Source organism: Oncorhynchus tshawytscha, linkage group LG10, assembly GCF_018296145.1.
Source record: "Oncorhynchus tshawytscha isolate Ot180627B linkage group LG10, Otsh_v2.0, whole genome shotgun sequence".
NCBI lineage: Eukaryota > Metazoa > Chordata > Actinopteri > Salmoniformes > Salmonidae > Oncorhynchus > Oncorhynchus tshawytscha.
The window spans coordinates 22983277-22999098 of record NC_056438.1 but is presented as its reverse complement, the minus strand read 5'-3'; the positions used below and the strand labels follow the sequence as shown (position 1 = coordinate 22999098).

Sequence of the window (15822 nt, the reverse complement as noted above, 5' to 3'; positions counted from 1 at the left end):
CAGCATTAGCATCAAAGGCAGTTTAGCTTGATTCAAAATGCAGTTGTGTTCGCTTAGATTCTAGCCAGTCCCTTTTTCACGCACACTTCCTTTAAGAGATGAGAGACCTAGGCCTGAACCTTCAAAACCTAAAAAACAGCATGCCTTTTAGCCACGGTGGCATCATAGCATGGCCTAAGAACCCCAAAGGTATCCATGACTGAATTGGAAATTGACATTTTTTTGTGGTTTGAATAGAATACTCAGCGTGCAGACGGGAGTAAACAGACGAACAGGAAGAGAGGATGAGGTCACAGGAAGTGCACAGACATTATCGTGTGACGTCCCACATTGTTATTCGCTGAACCTCGAAAAGAGAAAGTAGTTTACTGTGGAACCAAAGGTGTCTAACCAAATGGGATTTCTAAACTACTGTAATTTGGAATGAACTTGAAGTGACGTTTAAAGTCAATTATATTTGCTTCCATCCAGCTTGTTGCCTTTGAAGAATGGATTGCTGCTTGCTTGGCATCAAATGAAACAAATGTCACATATCATATCAGATGTTATCATTTAATTTGACGTGCTTTAATCTATATTTGCTATATTAACAAATAGTTCTCATCTTATTAAGAATATGCACTATATTTTACATATTTAGCTTGGTTCATTGAGCCAAATAACCATACCTGGTTGTTTCCACCGCTGTCTTATTGACAACTCATATTAAGCACGCAGTATTTTCTCTCTTTCTACCCCCCCCATCACTCTCTTTCACCCTCTCTCTCTGCCTATATCTATATCCCTCAATCTCTCTCTCTTCCTGTGCAGGACGTTTTCATCAGTATTCCGGTGCTGAAAGCAGGCACTGTCAGTATAAGTTACAGCTCCTCTCTCCATCTTCCATCAGCAGAGGAGAATGGCTCCATCAGACCCACACCTGTAATAATAGGGAATGATACGCTGCAGAGAGCTTCACGCTGATGCGATATGATATTGATTTTATTAATTGGTGATTCGATTCGAGCCATGAATCGTAATGGAAATGCAATGGCGGATATTCTGGGAGCCAGCCACACCAGTGTTTTCCTATGATGTGGGGCAATGCAGACCAAGCTCTTACTCAGCCTGTCATTTTGGAATAATCACTGGCTTCCCTTTTCTATTTGGTCCAATAGAATACAACAAGAACGCAGCAGCATTGAGGCAACCATGCTGCCCCTGAGCCTATGTGTGTCATGGATCCATCATGGTGTGTTAATTAGTACACTCTGATATTTCCAAATATATATATATATATATATAAGCCATCTTTGCGTTCGTGTCAGCATGGACTGGTGTTTGTCCAATGTACTCCTAGTGTTTAGACGTGCTCTGCCATACACTCTGAGGATTACCACGGCTACCCTTTGGAATGAGTGATGCACCCGTCGTCCCGTTGTGAGGATGACATAAGCGAGACAGGGATCAGATGGCCGATATGTCAACGTCTCTCCGGGTCCGCCTTCAAACCTTGACTCTCTTCCTTCATCCCTGAAATAATCACTGATGTAACGTGGATGGATTGTTCAGTGAAAGCTTGTCACTGCATTGCTTCCACCAATCACATCATGTCAAATCGCTGGTTACCTCGAAGGAAGGGAGGAATAAAGGATGCATTTTAAGAGGATTCCTCCAAATTGATTCAGAAAGATGCCTGTCTCGTCCGTCTCCGTCCCCTCAACCTGGCTCTGTAACGCACTCCTTTCAACGGCCAGGTTCCGACCTCAGAGGTTGTATTTCTTTAGAGGTCAACACTGTTTCACAGTACCCTCTGCCCCCACTCTTTCCCAGCTTTAATGAATCACCCATTACTCATAACAGAGAGCTCCCGAGACCCCTGCAGGGTCATGAAAGAAAACACATCCCCGGGTGAAATGGCCTATCTATGTCCCTTGTGGAATGTTTCGCCAACCACCACCGATGTTTCGTCCTGGCATGGCCTCTCCCAACCTCTACCTCCCTTTCCTCTCTCTTTCCCTATTATGACTAATTACATCTCTAATTGTGTGCTGTTACCATGGCGAATGTACTGACCTTGATTTTGGAAAAAAAATCCCGACACGAGAACAGTGTAATTATAGCACTCACTTTAAGGAAGTCTTTTGTTTCTGCTCCAAAATGCAAAATGGATACATCTGTGAGAGCGAGCCGGAGAGAGAGGGAGAATGTCCATAGCTAAACAATCTCCAGAGCTTCCCTGTTGTTCCACAGTAATAAAGACAATGTACAACCCCCACAATGCCAGCCCTCAAAACAGCCTGTGTGTGCTAGCTAAGCCAAGATGTGTAATTCAAGGCTTGATTCATCTCAAATAAGGATATCCGCAGCTATATGTCTAAGGCCTGGCACACCCGGTCAGGCTGAAATGACATTTCTGCTTCTACTTAGCAATTTTTTTGTTTCATGGTATTTCGTCCAACAATATTAGTATTAAAAAAACAAAAAAGCCACACATACATTTTCTATTTGCATATTTTAATACAATATCCCTGAAAAAAGTTATATTTGCATCTACATTCAACTGGCAAAAGTTGATTGTGACCTGGCCTTAATTTGCTTATAATTCATTCCGCATGGACAAGCAATCAGTCGTTAATAAGCAGCAACCGATTCGGCGGCCTAATCGAATCAAGCGTCGGATTCTTTTGGCACAACGCTCAGCACCTGCCGCAGTCATCGCCCATCGGTCGGCATTGACCAAAGCTGGAAGGCAGATGAAAACTGTGAAATCAATGCGGCCTCGGCGCGTGGGTGTCTTTTTACAATTCCGCCCCTGCTCAATGTTGTCATTACGGGCACTGCTATGCCACAGTCGCGCCTTTAGTAAACAGCACCTGTGTGACTGTTTGGCTGACAAGACGCTTTGTCATACTCCATTGTGCTTGCTGAGGTTGATTCAAATTGGATTTGTTATTGTTATGAAAATGTATAATATATGAATGAAAAATTAGCGAGGATATAAATTTGTATCTAGATGCTTAAGAGGAAAATACTTTGTCTGTGCCGGTGTGGCCGTTTGTCATTCACACAGTCACTAATAGCATCAACATCTAGCCTATGATGCTGCTAGAATTGGATTGCTGTATTTATCTGTATCACATCAAAGATGAACACGCCGATTGTATACATATAACTGGCTCAGTCAGTCAGCCATTAGCCATTAGTTGTGTTTTTTGTGCATTCACACACCAGGTACAAATTCGCCACTCACTCTTTCTCTCGTCCTACTTGATTGACCTAATGTGCTCGTCTATCCTACTCACTGACGGAGAGTCTCCCCTCACCTGAATGACTAGGTCTATGTCTCCTCATGTGTGAAGGGAGATTGCAGTGCTGTCACATCGTTTAGTGACAGCTGATCACCCTGTAACTGGGAAAGGCTTATGATGATGGCTTCTGATCTCACACAGTGTGTGTGCCAATGTGAGAGGGAAGACAAATCCATGACCTGTATCTCGAATATCACAGCCATTGGTTTTAACACTGATCTGGAAACTGATTGTATGTCCATAGTTTTAACTGGTAGGCCCCCACATCCACAGCCATTGGTTTTAACACTGATCTGGAAACTGATTGTATGTCCATGGTTTTAACTGGTAGGCCCCCACATCCACAGCCATTGGTTTTAACACTGATCTGGAAACTGATTGTATGTCCATGGTTTTAACTGGTAGGCCCCCACATCCACAGTCATATTGTGTTTTGTCACGGATTGATTAAAGGCAACATTCACTCTATTTCAACATCAAATTCATTATCTCCAGCGCAAAAATGTCAATGATTTTACTGAGCTACAGTTAATAGAAGGAAATCAGATAATTGAAATACATTCATTAGGCCCTAGTCTATGAATTGCACATGACTGGGAATAGAAAGATGCATCTGTTGGTCACAGATACCTTAAAAAAAAGGTAGGGGTGTGGATCAGAAAACCAGTCAGTGTCTGGTGTGACCACCATTTGCCTCGTGCAGCACGACACATCTCCTTCGTGTAGAGTTGATTAGGATGTTGATTGTGGCCTACGCAAGAAATGATGTCCCACTCCTCTTTAATGGCTGTGTGAAGTTGCTGGATATTGGCGGGAACTGGAACACTTTCAGCTTCCAGGAATTGTGTACAGATCTTTGCACCATGGGGCCGTGCGTTATCATGCTGAAACATGATGTGATTAGCGGCGTATGAATGGCACGACAATGGGCCTCAGGATCTCATCAAGGTATCTCTGTGCATTCAAATTGCCATCAATAAAATGCAATTGTGTTTGTTGTCCATAGCTTATAACCCCACTGCCACCATGTGGTACTCTGTTCACAATGTTGACATCAGCAAACCAAACGCCCACATGACGCCAGAAACGCTGTCTGCCATCTGCCCAGTACAGTTGAAACCACGATTAATCTGTGAAGCGCACACTTCTCCAGTTGGTTACTTCATTGGGAAAATGACCCACAGTTTCATCAGCTGTCCGGATGGCTGGTCTCAGATGATCCCGCAGGCGAAGAAGTCAGATTTGGAGGTCCTGGGCTGGCGTGGTTACATGTGGTCTGCGGTTGTGAGGCTGGTTGTATCTACTGCAGAATTTTCTAAAATGACTTTGGAGGTGGCTTATGGTAGAGAAAGAACATTAAATTCTCTGGAAACATTTCTGCAGTCAGCATGCCAATTGAGACGTGTGGCATTGTCATGTGGCATTGTTATGTGCAAACTGTGCATTTTAGAGCGGCCTTTTATTGCCCCAGCACAAGGTGCACCTGTTTAATGATCATGCTGTTTAATCACCTTCTTTATGCCATGCCTGTCAGGTGGTTGGATTATCTTGGCAAAGGATAAATGCTCACTAACAGGGATGTAAACAAATTTGAGAAAAATTTGATGTTTGTGTGTAGGGGGCATTTCTGGGATCTTTAATTTCAGCTCATGGAAAATGGGACCAACGCTTTACAGGTTGGGTTTTATATTTTTGTTCAGTGTAAGAGGAATACATAATAATACATTGGTCAATGAACCTACTTCTTACTTCCAGAAGGATACAGAGTGAAGCTAGATTATCATAGGAGAGGCAAGGGGAAAAAAACACACTTCTGGAAATAGACATTAATGCTTGTATTTTCCTGCATTTTTCCAGTAGAGTGGGTCAGTAATTGCCCAGGAAGGGTGCGATTACCAATGTGGATGAATGTCGGCGTGAATGCTTTCCCCCCCGTAATAGCCATGTGGGCCTGGTGTAATCTATCAGGTCCTCGTTCTGGGTGTTCTCTTTTTGTCCTTCATGCGCACACAGACACACAAACACAAACACAAAAAAGCCGATCCAGGCATTAACACACACGCAAACACTTTTTGAAACGGGTTCTAAGTTCAGAGAAAAGAGAAACCAAAGCACACGGCCTGTTCGTTGCCATGTCTATCACTCTAATTGGAGATTGGCCTCTTTAGAGTCTCTCTTTGTGATATTGCCCTGCTAATCAAAGTTCCGACATTGTTACTCATGTAATGAAGCACCCTCTTTCTTCTGTGGTCTTTCACCAAACCCTCTTTACCACCAGACTAAAAGCCTTTTCCTTATGTCATCTCTGCATGCTTTCTCTTGCTGCCCTTTCTGTAATATCAAGGTCTCTGGAATCGAGGCATCTTTAGGAAGTGCAATTAAGTTACTTCTGCTCCAATTCCGGTTCATGTTCCTGAAAATGTATTTCATGTTTTTTTTTTTTCTTCTCTTGCTTGTGTTTTCCCCTGTATCGGTCTGTCGGCTGCCTCTCCCCGGTGCATGACTGATTGACCGTGCGCCAAGTCCTTGCACCTTTCTCACACGCAAACGCGGGCTCCCACACACACACACACACACACACACACACACACACACACACATACTGAACATATACATACACACACACACTGGCGGGTTCCTGCATCGTCAAGGTTATGAAAGAGCACAGCTACCACTCCCAGGGTGGGAGAGCGACTGAGGGGGAAAGGAGAGGAGTGACGGCGGGATCGAGCGAGAAAAATGGAGGACATATGAGGAGAGAAGCGGAGGAGAATACGAGAGGGACAGGGGGCATGGAGAAAGAGGGAAGGAAAAGGAATAGACTGAGCAAGAGGTTAAGAGAGAGGGATGAAGGATGGACGGATGGATGGAGAGAGAAAGAAAAAAATAGGGCAAAATTGTACCCGTGACCTCCCACATGCTATTGAAAGCATCTAATTTCTGTCATTAATTAAGAAATGGAATAGTCACCGTGCCCTCCCTCCTAGGTTCAGAGCACAGGTAGAGGAGGAGGGAGAAAGGGGGCGAAATATAACCAAAATGGCCTCCGCTCAACCATGAATCTCTATTAGCTCCTAATGATACCATTCAGCCACCTCACCGCCATTGGGAAGCGTTAATTATTGAAATGCACACCCATACAGCTGTCCTTTACGTGGGCAGGGCTAGCGAGGCTTAGTGTCAGTCAGGCCTGTTAGTATTTGCAGATAGCTGTATGCCTTGAATAAGGAAATGGCATTATTTAGACATTTAAGTAAGGTGATATCAATTTTGAGGTCAAATAGGCTCCTATTCTGATCTTGTGTTCACTAATTGGTCTTTGGACCAATCAGATCAGCTCGGAAAAAGACCTGATGTGAAAAGATCTGTGATTGGTAAAAATATCAGAATTGGGCTGCCTGTATGAACGCAGCCATATGTACATGTGTAAGGGTCGACGCTGGTAGAGACAAGAAGCAGGTACAGAGAGTGAACATTTAATGGCGACGGACATGGGACAGGACAGCGTCTGGACGTGAACACATAACATTAATGCAGACACGGGGAACAAACAGGACAGCCCTCGAGCGCCAGAGAGGGAGAGCGGAGGCAGGCGTGACAACATGTATGTAAAATATGTAGATATGGTGTGACACAGCGCTTGATGTGTGACACAAGTAGTTGAATTAAGACTGTTTTGAAGTTGGGAGGTTTGAGAGGTAGATTATATTCATACGTGTAACATATGATGTTTGAAACGCCATATCTTCACAAACTGAAGAGTTCAGGAGAAGTTTATTTAGGTTGTCCATATTGCTGAAATTCAGCTAAATCTCTAGATGTATAAAAAGCAACGTATTCTGTTTTAAAATATCAACTTCAGTTTCCTTATATGGATGGATAGGATGACCATGCAGCTTATTTGATTTGATAGGGCAGCGTAGCCGGTTAGACCCATTGCGTGGTGAAATGCTATTGGCTGCCAACACTTGGAAGTGCGGTTAGAGGCGTGTCCAAACCTGTTGAATAGTACACATCAAAGTCGGTGAGTGGTGATGACAAAACAAAAGATAAATGAACCCTAATTGCCGTCATCATCATCACAGCCATCGACAAAATGTTTATTCTGTATATTTACAGGAATAGCAAGTAGGTATCTATTTCTTGGATCATTTTATACGACCTATGCATCAGCAGATGGCAGGAAAGATATTGCTGTTTCTGCCCTTGGCCAAATATGAAAATAGACATTGACTATATCTACTCTAGTACAGCAGAGACTCTGTTTGGCCTGGAAGCCTTTTTACATTCACTTCACTGTGCCGGAAGGTCATACGGCCTGTGGACCTTCTTCCCCTAGTATACCACCAGGTTGTGTAGACCGTATCCACGACCGTCTCTTGGCTAAACGTTGTTCAAGTGGCATTTCTCTCTGATACTCTCTTTGAACTGTCCAAATGCATTTCAACCCGTGAAATGTGAGTAGTTTGATTTGGAGAGGATATATTCATAACCATTCTGCTTTGAGAAGATTGCTTGGCTGAGCCAGTATACACAGACAGGCAGACTTTTAATGACTCTTTGACAACCATGACCAAAATCGTATTACGGTCACAATGGGAAAAGGCGCATTTCATATGAATCAATTATCTTGTTTCTCCATCCTTTTTCCTTTAATCTGAGTGCCACTGAACTAACCTATCCTGGGTACGTCGCTAGCAACCCGACCACGCCTTTTCTAGATAAATAATTGCAAACAGCCAGAGTGATTTTACCTTGGGGACGTACACGGAAGATGACAGGGAACATGCGGAACGTGTAACCACGGAAGTGGCGGCGTCTTGTGACAAGGACACCGGGCGCATCCCACGGCTACTTGCTCGTCCATCTCTTCGCAATCCCGCCATCTCTTAAAAGAGCTAATGGTTTTTGCTACAGATCATTACCCTCCCTCACAACCGCTAGCGATCACTCAATCAAATACAGTAACACCCTTCAGTACTGTTGTGTGGGAGCCAATGATCTGATAATAGATTAGACGAGTTCATTGTGAGAGGTTTTGTGTTTACCTAGATTCAGTTTGTGACCTGTGGCGTGAGATAACGCATGTGTTTGAGGCTACATTGCAGTCGGACTGCACAGAATCGCCGATCTAGAAATGCCCTCGCATCACAAACAACAAATCATTTTCGATGGAGATTCTCCATTGAGCATGGTTTTCAGTCGACAACTAGATAGAATCTGTGTCCGGAAACAGACGCTCAATAATCAAGATTAGTCTGCGCCTCGCCTTGATCAAACTAATTCCCTCAAACGCGAGGTGTTGTTGGTGTGCTGTTTGCATCCATTGATCGCTTCAGGCTGTTGTTATCATTGATATACTGTATCTGAAATATGGCTGAATTGATTAATTCCTAACACTTCCTGTAGATCAATCCCAAACAACTAAAAGGCATCAGAATATCTATGCTGAGCGGCCATATCAGCTGTGCGTGGTCAGACACACAGTATGTCTTTTGAAAATGGAATGAAATATTCTCTCAATCTCTCCTTCTCTCTCAATCTCCCCCCTCCCTTCGTCATCATCTTCTTCATCTCCTCCTTATTTCTTCCTCTATGCCTCACTTTTCTTTTTCTGTGGCTCTCTTTCCTTCTCGCTCTCTCCCGTTTCCTCTCCCTCTCTCTGTGCCTCCCTCTCTCTTCCTCTCCGTTTTGAGGAGTTACCGCGTAAGCCCTGGGGTTAATCCGGTTTTATTAGATCCAGGATTAGAGGAGGGGAGCAGTGGCATGGGGGCAGATGCATGTCCTGCCGTTAACCCCACCAGGGAACCAGACTCTTGTATTCTACAACCTTATGGAGTATGGTGAAGTTGCCTCTAGACGCTGATATTGGGTCAGTTTGGCAGTTTGCCCACTAATAGTTCATGTTTGGATTGGGGGGGGTGAGGCTGGTCCAGGACCTAGGGGAAACTTCGAAACTGGAGTAGAACCGTATAGGCAGAGACAACAAGGATTTACAGCCAAGACATGTCCAGACAATCATGTCATTTTTAAGTACAGCAATTGCTGCAATCATTTTGCTATATACAGTATTGATATTACATTTAGACTTGTTTGCCATTCTTAGATCAGTCAACAAGCCCTTTCAGACCAGCATCCACAGGCATCGACAACAGGACATGTCCACACAATCATGGATTCCAATTGCTTGCAATCAGTTTGCTATAGAGTATTACCGAAGAATAAGGGTCTGCGGCAAGGCTAGTAGCAGTAGGTGGCTGATGTGTGACAATGCCAATACTGAATCAAGTTCAAAATTCAAACCATACAATAATATTACACTTGGTCCCGCTCGACAGTCTTTGACACGCATGGCTGGCTAACAAGGCTACATGACACTTGGTTTTAAAGTCCTGCCACTCTTCACCAGAAGACCTTAAATAAGCGATGAGGTTGAGTGGCAACAGAAATCTGTAGGTAATACAAGTTAATGGCACAGAAACGTTTGCACATGCACTTCTTCCATGTCGTTATGATTGATTGACCAATTACTCTTGTGATGGTTGTCGACATCTTTGCACGTACCAGGGGAATTTGCCATGTGAACAAAATTACTTAATTTTGTGTCTCTTTCCTGATATCACTAGAATGGAGATGGCCATATGCTAATCGTTATAGCCTTTATCAACCCACAGGTGATAAATCACCAATTATCAATTTCAAAATAGAAGATGTGCTGCTGTGGAGTTTCTGTCTTCCGATCTGCACGTGGCGCTCTTGTTTCCCCCCCTCGTGTGACTACTGAAGGAGTCTGTACAGTGCGCAACCATATGTTCTACTGTTTTTAATGAACACATCTGGAGTTGACTTCTGATCAAGTTAATTACCGTTCTCTCTCTGGCTCTCCCCCTATCTTGGAGTTGTCGTCACTTCAAAGCCGCATTCACACGATTCACATGTCTAAAGATATGATTTAATCTCTCTCTTCCCCCACAGGCTGTGTGACAAGCGACACGTTTCCTTCCCAACGCTTTGCCATGGCATGTTTTGTTCCAACTACTCCACCACGAAGCAGCCTCATCATCCACAGTGCTAATGTTCCAATGTGTTTGACCTGCTGAAGTAAACTTGACTCTTTTGCCAGTTATCGCATCATTAATCTATTCTGTATCTCTCTCTTCTTTTCTCTCCTTCTCATGCCTAAAATAGAAGTGGAACAAAAAGGTAACTAATTGCCCACTCCTTTTATTTTCGAGACTTCATTGGGGTTCATGCTTTGCTGGGTGATGGGGGTTGCCATAGCAGCTATTCTCTTACGTCATCTGCTCTTTATTGACCTTCTAATGTCTGCTAATTCAATGTGTGCCCTAGTAGTAGGACATGTTGGCAACACGCCATAAGACATTAGCAGGAAAAGTCTTACTAAGCATTAAAACCTGATCACAATGCGTTTTAAGTGCAGGCTTTTAGCATGTTTTGCATGGAAACCAAACTCATTGTCATGATCATCGGATTCATGGAAGAGGGACATACAATGACGACTGTGTTCGTTCGTTATAAAAAGGGGGGGGGGGATGTCCCACATCGAGTGACATCATGGGTCATGTAAATAGTAGTCCCGTTTTTGACAATGTACAAAGTGCTAGTGTCAGTCTAGACCCAAACACTGCCAACAAAACAAAACGTTAGAATACAGAACCTATGTCGAAAATCTTAAGACGTTCACGCGATGCAAAGGTTATTTCAACAGTACAGACACACATTTTTTTTTTTTTGTGTTTTAGATTTTGGGGATACAGCAAATGTCGCGTGAAGTGTTTTAACAGTCGCACTGCTTTTAGATGGTCGAAGTGATGTACATGTTTGTCACGATTCACCTGAAAATCAAAACTACGTTGAACATCGGCGGTTCGTATATAGTCAGTAGCATAGCTATCTTTCATCTGACTGCAGTAATACACGCCATATCTTTCTTCCACTATATGCATCTATCCAGAACATTTTCTTTCCCAGGTAATTGAAAGTTATTCTGTTCATGTTTGCCAGCAGCATCATTTTAAAGGCGAGAGGCGTGGACGCCAATCAATAGCCTCGCTCAATAAACTGTCAGCATTCCAGATTATATATAGGCCTAACATGATGATGTTATAACCTTCAGGGACTCCCAGTCAATATGGCAGAATGCACAAAGACACCCACATGTTCAGATATTAATGGAATACTACCGTGCATGATAAGATAGCCTACTACTGCACCTGGGCCCCAGTGTTGTGCTAGCAGTTGTTTTGGTCCGGGCCCCTGAGACAGTCATTTATTAAAGCTAAGGGTGCACTCATATAACCTTAACCCATAGATCAAATATCAACTCTCCAAAGTGCAAGCTGCGTCCCAGATGAACCCTCTACCCTATATAGTGCTTTACATTTTGACCTATAGTCCTTGGTTGAAAGTAGTGCACTAAATAGGGAACAAAGTGTTGTTTAGGATGCAGACCCAATTTCCTTTCAGTAAAGGACTACCTACCGGGCATGCTAGGTTCTGAAAGCCTTATTAAGCCGTAGAGACCCTCTTAGAGCATTTTGGTTGTGTGCTAGTTTAGATGTGTGCAATGGGAGGCATCACGGTATGTTACTCACATGCAGGTAGACATGTTTAATCTTAAGAGATGACAGGGGAGTCAGGCTTGTTGTTTTTCTTCTCTGAACACACTGCTTTTGACCTCTGCCTGAGTTCCCAGGAGCACCTGCCATCGGGGGTGTCAGGCCGCTCACCTGTCATAAATTAAGAAGCTTTCGTCCACTTTCCATTTGTTGCTATTGCTGCACCCTGAATCCTAACGAACTTGGGTGGAAATGTTAGGTCGTCTTAATTCTTTGTTGCTTTCGTCTAGCGCTTGACAATAGCACTGCTCTTAGCATCTCATGCTATGGTCAAATCACAATTTTTTGTTTTTTAAGTGTAGACCGACAGTATTTCAAACCTTCTTACCTTCAATCCTAATTTATTATTGAGTTATCTGTACGTTTAACAGATTCTTTGCTCATGTTACTTTTTAAACGGTACATGAGTCTGTTTAAGGGAGCGTAAGTGAATATATACATCATTACAAAAAGATAACTTTTCAAGACGCTGTCTGATCCCGTTTTAGATAATTATGTATGTATGTTGTTGTCTCTCGGTCCAAATAAATGACGTGCTCCGTATGTTAAATTCGTATGAGTAGGACTTAAATTCAAATGTCATCTTTTTATCGCGACGGCTAACTTGAAATTGACTCAGCCGGCGGTCAAAGTGTAATCCTTCTTTGAAACAGAATCACCTTCGGCAAGGGATGCACGCTATGGACTCATATGCTGCATTACTTCATAAGATTTCAGTACAAACCAGTTAGGGTATAATTAGTTTAGAATGCAGGGACATTGTAAATCATGATGCCACAGACTGAAGATATCTCAATAATGGAGAAATATTCTCATGTAGTAATATAGTCATTATTGTGTTCCTGGGCCCCAAATGCCAATAATTATGCTTGAGCTATTTTATCCTAATCTTTTAATGTGTTTGTATTAGACATTCCCTATTAGATGTTATTTATTAACCAATGATACAGTAGCACTGAGGAGTTGGCATGGGTGAAATAAGTGGAATGGAGTGATGTTTGTATTACACTGATCATGTCACTGATTACATGCCTATTGTAAATATGTGGATAGCTAGCCGAGTGTGGGTACGCGCATGTTCTGAAATCATAATACTCTCATACCTCGTTCATTGTATATTTAAGCAACATTGACAACTATTTTTCCTGTCCTATTTGTTGTCTAGCCTACATTAATAGTTAATTTAAGAACTAATGCATTGTAAACGTTATCCTCATCAGGTAAAGGCAGTGACTTCCTTTTACACTAGCCTTCTTTTGTCCTTTCTCCTTCTAGTTGTCGTAGTCCAATAATGAAGTCTAATTCATGCCAAAGTAACTCTCTGCGTTTTGTCTGTCCTCCATTTTGGCTCCTCAGTATTCCTGTGCCCCGGCTTGCTGCGAGGGGTGTACCAGAGCGAACACCTCTTTGAGTCGGACCACCAATCTGGTGCCTGGTGTAAAGACCCCCTCCAGGCCTCCGACAAGATCTACTACATGCCCTGGACGCCATACCGCACGGACACGCTGACCGAGTACTCCTCCAAAGAGGACTTCATCGCCGGGCGACCCACGACCACGTACAAGCTGCCGCACCGCGTAGACGGCACGGGCTTCGTAGTGTACGATGGCGCTCTGTTCTTCAACAAGGAGCGCACGCGCAACATCGTCAAGTTCGACCTGCGCACACGCATCAAGAGTGGCGAGGCCATCATTGGCAGCGCCAACTACCACGACACCTCGCCATACCGCTGGGGCGGCAAGTCGGACATCGACCTCGCCGTGGACGAGAACGGCCTGTGGGTCATCTACGCCACGGAGCAGAATAACGGGCGCATCGTCATCAGCCAACTGAACCCATATACTCTCCGCGTAGAAGGAACCTGGGATACCGCCTACGACAAGCGCTCTGCATCCAACGCCTTCATGATCTGCGGTATTCTATACGTGGTGAAGTCGGTCTACGAAGACGACGACAACGAGGCGACAGGGAACAAGATCGACTATATCTACAACACAGAGCTGAGTAAAGATGGCTTCCTGGACATCCCCTTCCCCAACTCATACCAGTACATCGCCGCCGTGGATTACAACCCACGGGACAACCTGCTGTACGTGTGGAACAATTACCACGTGGTCAAGTACTCACTGGACTTTGGCGCCTTGGACAGTAAACCGGGTAGGACAGATTTTATTCTCTTTTCCATCTGTTCTGTTTCATGTCTGTCACTAGCTTGTTGGTAATTCAGTTATTTCAACTAACGGTCTACTAATCATAGCTCTAACCTTAACCCAACCCTAACCTTAACCCAACCCTAAACGTAACCCTAACCTTGACCGTGATTCTAGCGTAACCTTAGCAAACACTTACTTTTCAACAGATAGTTTGTTGATAGTCCATCTGTAAATGCTCTACAGATGGTCATACTGTCTGGACTATCCCCCCCCCAAAAAGTGTAACCTGTTATGGGTATAAATGGTAGACGTTACGAGCGTTGGCAGTCGTTTTGATAGCAGGAGAAGTGAAGAGGAGGAGGTTGACGAGGAGAAAGTGTGTGGATAGATGTATGGTTTGTTGTCATGAAACTGTTCTCAAAGAGCACACTAATCCTTTGCTTTTAGTCCGTGAAACACTGTTCTAGATCTATTCATTTGATCACATTTCAGTGTTGCAATATGTCTTAACATTTGGCATAATTTTCACATTATGGCCTATGAGCCCACCAATTAGTGTCAAGCAATCTAGGAACAAGTTTCAAGTTTTGTTTTAGTAGTCCTATGTACAGGATACACACCGTTCAACGAAATGCCAACCTGCAAGTAACTTGAAACTTTTTCCTAGATTGTTTGACACTATAATTGGCGGGCTCTTTTAATTGGAGAGTAAAGAGCAGAGTAAATAAGGAGGAAGTATATGTATCGTTTTACGTTGTATTTTAGCACCATCGAGAGTGTGTGGGTTGGTGATAATTAGCTATGGAGTATGATGCCTCAATGTGTCATCTTACTTTTTAATTAAACCCCTGAAATGAGAGAGAAATCAAGTAGACAGCCTCACACCAAGCTGTGGGGAAAATGTAATAACTGCAGTAACGTTGTTGTTTTACAAGACATTTCAACTATTTTCGGGTCAGTGGAAGAAAAAAAAAGGGTTTGCGTTTAAAAAATAAAATACCCCAAAAATAGTTTGATTTCACGTGATTGGGTTATTTTTTCTCAAGGGGATCGTATTTCAGGGCAGTTGTTATCCCTAGTTTCTGCTCTGTTAGATATGACATTATTTTCTATGTAATTCTATGACAAGAGTTGTGAATAGCACTAAGAGTTATTTGCCTTTTCAGTCTGCTCTTAGTCGGTGTCAGTACGGTACCAGTCATCTTTGTAAAGACAGAGATTTATTTAAAAAAAAAAATATATATATATATATATATATATATATATATATTTCACCTTTAATTATCCAGGTAGGCCACTTGAGAACAAGTTCTCATTTACAACTGCGAGCTGGCCATGTGACTGCTCTGATTAAATTTGCCATAACTCTTTTTTTTTTAACGAAAGTTACATTTATTCCCTACGATATTCGTTCTTTAAAAGTAGTAATTATAATTTTGGCACGCTAAGATAATTATCTGTGCCGGGTCATCAACAGCCTAGTTCAAAATGTCACAAGTTAACATTTCAGCTTTTACCTGATGTTTTTTAATTAATTTTTTTCTCTGAATCTCAGCTGAAATGCATATCCATGAGGCCTCCAGTCTATAACATCGAAGCCGGTTGCTGTTCTCAGAGGTGAAATATCAAAAGAGTTCTCAGAGTTCTGTTATGTGATTGCACTAATGCCTGACCCTAGAGTATTCACTTCCCACAAGCATAGGGGCTACACGTAATTCATTCCCTGTTGTCGCTTAAGCA

General features: G+C 43.0%; 1 protein-coding gene across 4 annotated transcripts in view; it reads left to right on the top strand.

The window, feature by feature from the left end:
- Positions 1-15822, top strand: part of LOC112259967 (adhesion G protein-coupled receptor L3) — a 342605-nt gene that overhangs the window by 185503 nt on the left and 141280 nt on the right. For 3 of the 4 annotated variants that reach the window (XM_042328358.1, XM_024434684.2, XM_024434686.2), the window contains exons 6-7: positions 10479-10493; positions 13286-14086. In XM_042328358.1, coding sequence (XP_042184292.1) covers positions 10479-10493; positions 13286-14086 — 816 coding nt within the window. The remainder of the gene's footprint in view (positions 1-10478; positions 10494-13285; positions 14087-15822) is intronic. The other variant, XM_042328359.1, reaches the window with a different exon arrangement.